General features: G+C 50.7%; 1 protein-coding gene across 1 annotated transcript in view; it reads right to left on the bottom strand.

The window, feature by feature from the left end:
- Positions 1–8673, bottom strand: part of LY86 (lymphocyte antigen 86) — a 53478-nt gene extending 44805 nt beyond the window's left edge. Inside the window, exon 1 of the mRNA XM_032650206.1 lies at positions 8488–8673. Coding sequence (XP_032506097.1) covers positions 8488–8614 — 127 coding nt within the window. The 5' untranslated portion in view covers positions 8615–8673. The remainder of the gene's footprint in view (positions 1–8487) is intronic.
- Positions 8674–10406: the final 1733 nt, after the last annotated feature.

The raw sequence follows: 10406 nt of genomic DNA on the forward strand, positions 1-10406 counted from the left end.
CCTCACAAGGAGGCCAGCAGACACAGGCTTGCCCATTGCCCACTGCGCAGGAATCACCCCGGCTGCACCCAGACGCATGCGCGAATTCTATAGCGCTTGTTTCCTGGGAGACCCCAGAGTACTTCCAGGGATGCTCACCTGGCTACTCTAGGACCCCAGAATGAAATACTAGATCAGGAGCCTGGGCTCTCACTTCACAAGGCATCCCAGAGAAGGAACGCACGCTAAGCCAGATGGCACACAGTTCCTGGGTGGGTGGCCCTTTTCTTTCAATTATCCTTTTCCCTGAACTGTTGTTTAGGGTTGAGGTTTGGAGGGTGCCCCCGCCGCCACTCCCCACCTGTATGCTTGACCAGCACGCCCCTGCTTTGTGCCTTCCGACTGCTCTCACCAGTGATGCTGAGGGCGCTGCCAGCCTGGGGCTCCTGGGTGACGGGAGCCTGGTACCTGCCGGGCTCTGCCAGGTGCTCCAGCGAGAAGAGCTGGAGCTGGGAAGGGGACTCTCTCCTTCGCTTTCCTCGGCCTCTAAGAAAAAAGCTGCTTTGGACCCGCGCTGCCCCTTCTGCCGGCCTGAGTCTGCAGCCCGGCCCAGGACCTCACACTGGCGGCTGCTTTTGCAGTGTGTCCTCTGCGTTGTAGTCTTTACCAAAATAGCTGCAGAGCTGGAGGATGGTCTTCCCTCATCGCTAACTCTCCAAAGAGGCTCCTCCCCAAACTCGAGCTAAGCTGCCCCTCCGATTTTGCCTGAGGATGGAAAGAGCCTCTTACACTCACAGACTCTTGGGTCTTTTGTCTCCATAGGTCCCTATTCAGTAAGTTACTCAGCATCTCTTAAACAGCTCTTAGGAGAAGTAACACCACCTTGGAGACTTGGCCATAAATGGTAACAACCAGAGGGAAACAGGGAGGAACACAGGGTCTCTGGCAGAAGCGCATCTGTGGGCTGGGCTGTTTCCCCTTCAGCTCCTGTCCAGTTTTGACTTTTTCCTGTTCCCATTTTTAAAAATCTGCATCTCAATGTTGACATTCTTTTTTTTTTTAAATCAACTTCCTGTCTTTAAGTTTGGCAAAAAGGCCCCACTCTGCTCAAGGCCACTAGCTGTTGAATCCTGCAGGCCCTAAGTTTTCCCTTTGAAGTTGCATCTTTGGTTCTCTGACTGTTTACTTTTCTTTAATTGCCCGGTATTTATATCCCTATTAATCTAGGAAAATAAACAGAGAAATTGCTTTCTGCGTGTAATTTTTTAAAGTATTTTTAAATGACTACGTGGCATGTGATGTTTTCCATTCATATTATTATTTCTTGATGTCATTGCTTCTTTTGTTTGTTTTATGCTCCGTTTACTGAAGAATTATTAGGTTTTGAGGAAAGGAGGTTTTCCCCCCTCCCTTTCCTTCCAGGCTGTTTAAAACAATTTTTTTCCTAGGATATTTTATCAAAGTCCTTCCGCTCTGCAGCCAGGCCATCGCGGTTCACCCTCTGCTCGGAAGGAAATGTGGCCAGCGTCGTTTCGCATTCTTAGAGTCTGATGCATTGTCCTGTGTGACTCTCCTTATGGCTTATTCGGGCGCATGTGACCTGATTTTGACTTTGTCATTAAGGACTTTTTGGAGGTCAGATAAAGTGAAACTGATTTGGGCAGAAGTGGACAAAGCTGATCCCTTCAGGGGGCGAGAGCCGGTGTTGGCTGCAAGTTTGAATCACAGCGATCAGATGCCATGGTCCCCTGACCCTAGGACATCCCAGGTGGCTGGTCTGTCCCACAGGTACCACCCACAGCCCTCAACTTACTGCCGGAGATGGGGCTTCCCCCAGCTTCTTCACAGAGGAAGCTGCTCTCAGGTGTGAGGGAAATAGGGTTTCCCCATGAGGTGAGCATGACATCCGCGCAGGAGGGCTCTGCCGTAAAATGTGTTGTTCTCACCCATAGGAGAATGGCCTTTCATTTGCTTCTTTTAATTTGGGAGGTGTCATTTCCAGACACCTTGCCGCAAAAGAGGACTCGGTACCCAAGGCTGATAAACATAGATGTGGGTTTCCTTGTCTTCTGTGGCTGCTACAGGTCCTGGTGGACACTTGGGAAGAGCCATACTGGCCCAGCTCTGAACTTGTGCAGAGAGGGGAGACTGGTGGGGAGGGGTGGGAGGGGGAAACAACCCTTGACTCAGAAGACAAATCTCTCTCCTGCCCAGCCCCCTTTCTCCCTGTGTCTTCCTTCCCTCTCCCTCTGCGCCCTCCTCTTTTTCCTCCTCCTTTTGCTAGTACTTATGGTTTTCACCTCTTCACCCAAAGACTTCGTTTTTCAGCTGGGCCTTCTCCCTGTCCCCACGCTATGTTTCTGGGATCAGCTGGCATGGCTTTTACTCCGTATCAGAGTTCCGCGATAACAGCTTTAGGTCACCGGGCATGGAGTCACTTAGGTTGGTTTGTATCAAGGGCTCAGGTATGTTACTTTGTTAAGATATTTAATATATATGTGCTTCTGTTTTTATATCTGGAAAATGGAAATACACACCCTTCATACCTCCTAGGGCTATTCATGAGGACTGAACGAGACCTTACAAGTGGAAGAACTTTATAAGTTGTAAAACGTTATTCAGAAGCAGGAGATCGTTATGGCAACGACGATTCTCTCAACGGGATCCTACAAGTCCTTTGCAGTCGTGGTGGTTTTGGTGCCAAGTTCACTTGGCCATGGAGTTTCTTTATGGCTAGAATCATCCAGGAGACCCAGAACCTGAGGCTCTGATCTGGTGAAGAGCTTGAGAGGTTCTTTCTGACCTTGACTAGGGAGCAGCAAACTTTTTCGATGAAGGGCCAAATAGTTAATATTTTCGGCTGTGGGGGCCCTCAGTCACTGTCACACTCCTCACTGCCACTGTAGCACAGTTCCGAAACACTTTATTTGTGGACACAGAAATGTGAATTTCATGTAATTTTCGCATGTCACAAATATTATTCTTCTTTTGATTTTTTTTTTTTTTTAGCCATTTAAAAATGTAAAAGCCATTCTTAGCTCGTGGGCTGTGCAAAAACAGGCAGCAGGTGGGATTTGGCCTGTGGGCTTCCTTTGCTGACCTTTGCCCTAGACGACCCCCAGGAGCCAAGTGAACGGCCAGGTTGACTGTGAGTATCAGAGAAACCAAAAAGGGGGACATGAAGTGATTTGGGCATGTGTCACAGGTCCTTTACTTTTTATGACTCTCCTCTCTGCCTGGTTGACGTCAAGGCAGGTTAACTGACAACACTGAAGTGTACACTCAAGGCTCTTGCCAGAAAACACAACTTAGATCTCTGCTCTCCAACCCTTATCAAAAACCCCATAACAGCAGCAATGGTCACAAGAATGGTATTTACGGATGGGTCCTGGAGCACCTGCGGCTCACTCATTCCTATGGGTGTCCAAATTCCCCTTGAGCAACCCAGACCTGCACGTGCTGCATTCAAGGACGGTTCTACTGTGGGCTTTTGCAAAATCGATCCTGAGTTTCATTTTGGTAATGAGCCCTTGGTCTACACTGAGGGGCACCACAAAAAGCAGTGGATGTGAGTCACTGTGGCATCTCTTGTAGAGATGTTCTCCAGATGCCACTTGCTCCAGGGAGAAATGCTTCTCACAGCTTATTCCAGGGTCAGGAAAAGCTGGACATCTCCTTGAAAACTGGCTTGACTTTGTAAACAGTGTAATTTCCTTGTTTGATCTGGCTTCAAGGAAGCTCAGAGTCAAATACACCTCTTGTGATGGTGAAATATCTTACAAGTCAGCAGCAGCAAAGATTTACTGAGCACATAGTATGTGCCCAGCACTGTTCACACAGTCCTTTTCACTTAATCCTCACACAGCCCTGAGATGCCGATAAAATGATAAGCCCTATTGTAGTGGGCTGGATAATTGTTCCCAAAGATATCCATGCCCCGATCCCCAGAGCCTGTAAATGTTACCTTAAGTGGCAAAAAAGACTTTGCAGAAGTGATTAAGCTATAAGGATCCTGAGGTCGTGAGATTATCCTAATCACAAGTGTCCTCACGAGAGGGAGGCTGAGGGAGACTTGACACAGAAGAAGGAAGGAATGTGACAGCTGAGGCCAGGTGCAATGCTGCTGGCTTTGAAGACGCAGGAGGGGGCTGTGGGCCAAAGGATGCAGGAAAGTAGCTGCAGAAGCTGGACAAAGCAAGGAGAGGATCCTCCCCTGGAGATTCCAAGTGAGGGTGCCCTTTGACCAAGTGAAACTGACTTTAGACTCCTGGCCTCCAAAACTCTAAAAGAATCAATGCACGTCCTTTAAAGCCACCAAACACCAAGGAAACCCACTTTACAATCAAAGACAGGAAACAGAGAGTATTGCCTAGGGGTTGGAATGATTCCAGACCCCAAGCTCCTATCCCTCACGCCGCTGCCCCCTCTGTTGTAAGTGTCCTGACCTCCCCAACCCCCCCGGCTTTATTATTCCCCTCCCCCCTCCCCACCCCACCACTTCCCCTACCATCTAGTTCATCTTCCGACCACGTGCACTTTTGTGATACACGTCACATCTTTGTGTGATAGAAGCAGCACCTCAGTAAACACATTGGTGGACATTTGGGGCATGTATGTGGGGTGGGGCCCCTGGGCTTTTTCTAGCCCTGGAAATTGTCTTACGATTTAACAAAAGAAAGGCCCCTGACTGCGTTTGTTCCCCCTTTGGCTTTTACGAAGACTGCCCCTCTCTTCTTTGCTGCGGCACTAACGGTTGGACAGAGCAGAACTTCTGCTTTTTCAGACACTTTTGCTCACTTCCTGGTCTGTGTTCAGAGCCGCATAACTGTTTATGAAATTCTTTCATTCACCTCGAGGATTGTTGTCTTATTCAGAACAGTTTCTAGCTGAAAATCCCCCCTCCCACTAAAATGATAAAACAAAAAGAGAAAGGAAAAATGAAGGATTTTCTGCGCTAAACCCAGAAGACGGTAGATCCTTTATCTTTGTCAGCTGATCCTCCCACATCTGTGCACATGTCGGGACCCCTGATGTGCCCAGGGATGTCTAACCCCCAGGCCTGGATTTAGCATCACAACTGAAGGATCACATACTATGTCTATGTCATCAGTGCGAAGGCCTCGAGGGGCGGCCCCGCTGTGAATCCAGCTGCGGAGGGGGCATCTCCATCTGCTGAGGGGTATGCAGCCATTCAGTCCCCGAGAGCTCAAAGGCTCTCAAGAGAGGAGGGAGGCCCATCCCTAGAGGAGCTCCCGGGACACTGCTTTCCTCTCTGCTGATCTCAGTGTACACCAAAGGTTCCTTCTGACATGAAGCCTGTTGAAATTCTGCTCTTTAGCTCCCGTGATTTCTTTCCTGGATGATTGATTCTCTAGGCTACAAATCCTGCCTGAAGCCTCAAACAGTTTTCAGTCTCATTTCCACGCTCCTACCCTTACCTGAGGAATCTTGCCAAAACGCAATCCTTTCCTCATTGCCAAAAGGATACAGCCCAACCTTGTCTGGGTCTCTTGGTGTATTAGTCAGGGCTCTCCAGAGAAACAGAACCAATGGAATTACATATATGCCTCTATTCTAGAAAGAGAGTTATTGCAAGGTGTCGGCTCACATGAGGATGGAGCCTGAAAAGTCTCACGATGTGCCATCCGCATGCTGGGGCCCCAGGAAGGCTGGTGGTGTCGTTTGAAGGCCTGACAACCAGGAGGGCTGCAAGTGGGAGATCAGGGCCCCAGGTCTGCAGTTGGGTAGAGAGTGAATTCAACCTTCTTCTGCCTTTGTGTTCTACTCAGGCCCTCGCAGGCTGGCTGAGGCCCATTCACATCGGCCGGACCATGTGCTTTACTCAGTCCCCTGATTCCAGTGTTAATCTCGTCAGGAAACACCGTCACAGACACACCCAGACATGAAGTTTAAGCAGCTATCTGGGCATCCCATGGCCCAGTCACACTGACACATAAAATTACCCATCATACCCGGGCTCTGCCCACAACTCCCACCTCATCTCTCACCCTCCCCAACGTCCCATCCCTTCCACAGCTCCGTGAACTCTAATCCTGGGCACGTTTCCCGAACTTCACACACGCTGTTCTCTGCCGAAATGCTCCTTCCCGCTGCCCACCTCCACTCCATTTGCCTTCTGACAAAATTCTAGACGGCAGGTGATTCAGAGTAGGCTCTGGAGTCAGACAGGCCTGGGATCAATTTATTTTAATCCCACAAATATTTACCTAACGCCTCCTCTGTGCCACTGGGGATGTGATTCTGCCACTATTACCTTTGTGGCCTCGGAGAAGTTACCTGACATCTCTAATCCTCCATTTACACATCTGTAAATGAGAATAACCCTTAGAAAGCCCTTAGCGCGGTGCCCGGCACCTATAAACGTTCTATGAACATGAGATGCTATAATTACTGTTTGTATCATCCTTTAAGGTTGAACTCAAGCTTGATGACCTTTCCCCGATGGGTTTAGGTCCCAATCTCACCCTCTCCAGCCATCATGTCCCCTGGTGCTGGACCTGTGCCTCTGTTGCAGCCCTTCACACACAGCCTGTACCCTAGTGCTTGTCTCATCCTCCCACCACTCTTGGACTAGGACTGCGTCTCCGCCATTCCTTTTGCTGAGTGCCCGGAGGAGCAGGGTTTGTGCTCAGCATTCGACCCCACGGCGCCACCACCCCTTCAGAGGGAGGAGTCTTCCCTGGGCGGGTGGGTGAGAAGCTCTCACTCTTTCCCTGATACATCTGCTCCTCTCGTCTCTCACGGCAGGGGCTTGCCAGGCTTGGACGAATGCTGCAGGCGTCAGGCTGGTCTGAGGGATCGACCAGCCATGGCAACTGTTCACGGGAGGACGAATTGGAAAAACAAATCCTGAGCAGGGCATTCATCTCGAGTCTTGCTTCGGGTCCTGCATCTGAAATGAACAGGTGCCAGCAGAAAGCATCCCATCCCCGCAGGCAGAGCAGGAGCCCGGGGATCAACACTTCCAGCATCCAGCCATTCCTTCTCTTTTACGCTAAAAAAATGTGTGTGTGCATTTCAATGTTCGATGTTCCTTCTTTTTTAAAGAGTGAAATGTGGACCTCTCTGAGGCAGCTCCTCGGGTGGCCGCCGTAGGGATCGGCTTCTGCTCAGTGTAACATCTACACTACTCCTCAGCTTACCACGCAGCCGACTTGGGTGCTTAAAGGGCGTCTCCGTTCCACCTCCTACCGTCCAACAGCATTCTGACCCCTGTCCACCTCCAAAGTGGCCTATTTCACACTGTCTTCATGAGCCAGTCCCCCTAATCTTCATTCAAGCTGTGATCCTGAGACTGGGCTGCTTTCTGGTCACTCAGGCCCCCTTTATGGATTGAATTCCCCAACCCCATCCATATGTGGAAGTCCTACCCCTCGGTACCTTAAAATATGGCGGTATATGGAGTAAGGGTCTTCAAAGGGTGACTAAGATTAAACGAGGTCATACTTGTGGGCCCTGATCCAATATGACTGATGTCCTTATAAGAAGAGACACAGACATACTAGGAACATGTGGGCACAGAGCAAAGACCAAGCAAAGACAGGAGAAGCAGACGGCCGTCTGCAAGCCAAGGAGAGAGGCCTAAGGAGTAACCAACCCTTCCGACACTTGATCTTGGACTTGCAGCTTCCAGAACTGTGAGACGATACACTTCTGCTGTTTAAGCCTCCCAGTCTGTGGTGTTCTAACAGCTCCAGTAGATGAATATACACTCCAAAGACTCGGTTCCGACACTGATTATGGCAGTTCCCAGCATTCTATTCATTAGATTGCAATTTTGGTTGGTATCTACGTTTGCCCCATAGGGTAACGTAGCTCATTCCCTTTTGTTATGTCCAGCGCTAGAGAAAATCCTGGCATCGGCAGCTGCCAGATAAGTGTTTGTTGAATGAATGAATGATGTTGCTGCTGTGATAGAAGCTCTGGGAGTGTCATCAGGACAGGAGTGTTCTCCTTCGGTGTAAATGACCTTTTCACTCAACTTGCAAATGAAGTAACTTGGCAAGGTGTCCCGGGTGTACAACCGAGGGAGGCGACAGAAGCATCTCATTTTTAAAAAATCAAATAAGTTCTTTTTTTTTTTTTTTTTTGCGGTACGTGGGCCTCTCCCGTTGCGGAGCACGGGCTCCGGACACGCAGGCTCAGCGGCCATGGCTCACGGGCCCAGCCGCTCTGGGCCTGATCTTGAACTGGCGACGTTTCACGATTTGGTAGACTCACCGGTCAGTCTGTTCTTTTTCGGGCTCTGTGATGTTAATGAATCGCTGTATCTAGACTCTCACTGTCTTTTTCTGTTCCTCTTGCCATACTCTTAAGCTCTCTCCCGGCCGATCACTGCTTCTGCCCAGGGCTCCCAGGGGTCCTCGCAGACCTGTTTGGCCACTGTCCCCCTCACCCTTCCCCCACCCCAACAAAACACTCCAGCAGCTCACATCTGTGGGCCTTAATTTCCCCATGAACAGAAATGGACATTCAGAAAGCGCTTACCGCAGCTCTGGTAGAGGACTTGCAAGCTCTCATCCCTGCAGGCCGTGTGTGTAGGCCAGGCTTCCCCGCCACGGCCCTGGGGAGACAGCAGAGTCCAGACAAGAAAGGCGGCCATGAGCACCTGCATGGCGAGGTTCTGTGTGTGACCAACAGAAGAATAACTGGCCCAAGAGAAAGGGCCCTCGGGGTGCTTCCCCTCCTCTCATAAAGGGGGGACATGTTCAGTTTCACTTCTCAAATTTTATGCTCCTTGGGGAACCACTCGGAGAAGCAAAAGGCAGTTAGCTGAGACCTCTGAATGCTGTTCCCCAGAACCTTTGGCGCTTGAATCAACGCGTCAGGCTCGTCTGGGTCCGGGGTGGCTAATGTTTGACTTTCTGCTTTCAAAGAGAGGGGCTAGCAAGTGATGCAGGACCTTATAACTGGGCCCCCAAAGAGCCCTCTTTCCTGCCCCACCCTCCTTACAGCCCTGCCCCCGGGTGGGGCAGAGAACTCAGGAAAGCGAAACCACAGGCCTCCACATGCTTTCCATCACTGGGTCCCCTGTTCCCAGGGGCCTCTGATGTGGGCTGTGGCCCAGGGGCCTGGCTGGGGCCGGCCAGCAGCGTTTGGCATTTGGGGGGCTGCAGAAGGACATTTGGGATCTGGAATTAGGCTTTCGCCTTGTTGGCACTTTTCTCCGGCTTCAGCTCCAGGATTAAGATTTCAGAAGCGACTGTGCAGCTGGGAGGACAGGGCAGTGCTCTGGGGGGCAGTAGCTGTGGTCTCTGGAGACGAGATGGAGAGAAGAGCCCTGAGAAGCGAGCTGGGTTCTATTTCTGGGCTCAGCTTGGTGGGAAGGGGGGGGAAGGGCGGGGAGGTGAGGGCCTCCCTTTGAAGACTTGTGTTGGTCAGTGGCAGGATTACTAATGTCATGTCCCACTTTCTTTTCAAAGCCAAGAATCTGTCTCTCTGTCCCCCTTCCTCTGTGGTCCTGCATTGTGACAGCAAAGTTTCTCAACCCTGATTCCCCACGCCCAGCCTCAGCTCCACCGTAGTTTGAGAGAACCAGAGTCAGGACCAAGGCCGGCAGATTTTAGAAGCCACGGAAAACACTATTTCCCTCGGGAGGAAAAGCGTTTCTCTGAGCGCCCTGGGTAAGTTCACGATTTCTGCCCATGGCTTAAATAAGAATTAAAGGCACTTCCAAACTTGTTTTTGTAATAAGTGGAATTTAATTATCAGTGAAGACAAACAAATAAGTTGACTTACTTGATGGATACTTTGGATTTCTAGGGAGAGAGCAGGGCATAGTCACTTGGGGATTGATTTTCTTAAGTTCAGTGACATTGGCTTTTAATAGCGATTCTCAAAGTGCGGTTCCTGGACCACAAGTATGAATTCCACCAAGAGTTTGTTAGAAATGCAAGTTCTTGGGCTCCACCAAAGACCCACTGGAGCACGAACTCTGGGGTGGAGCTGCAGATGTGCTTTAATAAGCCCATCACATGGGTCTGACACACGCTCCAGCTGAAGGACCGCTGGCTTTTGTGAGACTCAAGGGGAAATTAGAGCCCCTCCCGAGAGGTGGGTAAGTTGCTGTAAGAAGAGACAAGGTAGCCCCATCTAGTCTGTGTGGGTGGGAGGGCGGATGGGCTGAGAACAGGAGCTCAGGGGGTGAGAACTTATGGGGAGGGCCGTGGGCTCCGGAGGAAGCCTGAGAGTGCCGCTGATTCCAGGACAGCAAGGTGGAGCCTGGCTTTCCCTAGGGACTTCTGAGAGCGCCTTGTTGAGACAGCTGTGAACAGTCAGCCAGGGGGGCAGTTGAGGCCACGCCCCTCGACCCCGCAGAGCAGCGCCGCCCACCAGTTGAAGGACCCCGGAGCGCGGGGCAGGGAGCAGAAACCCAGGCAGAGACCACGAGCGGCCCCAAGAGGGAA

Source organism: Phocoena sinus, chromosome 11 (genome assembly GCF_008692025.1).
Source record: "Phocoena sinus isolate mPhoSin1 chromosome 11, mPhoSin1.pri, whole genome shotgun sequence".
NCBI lineage: Eukaryota > Metazoa > Chordata > Mammalia > Artiodactyla > Phocoenidae > Phocoena > Phocoena sinus.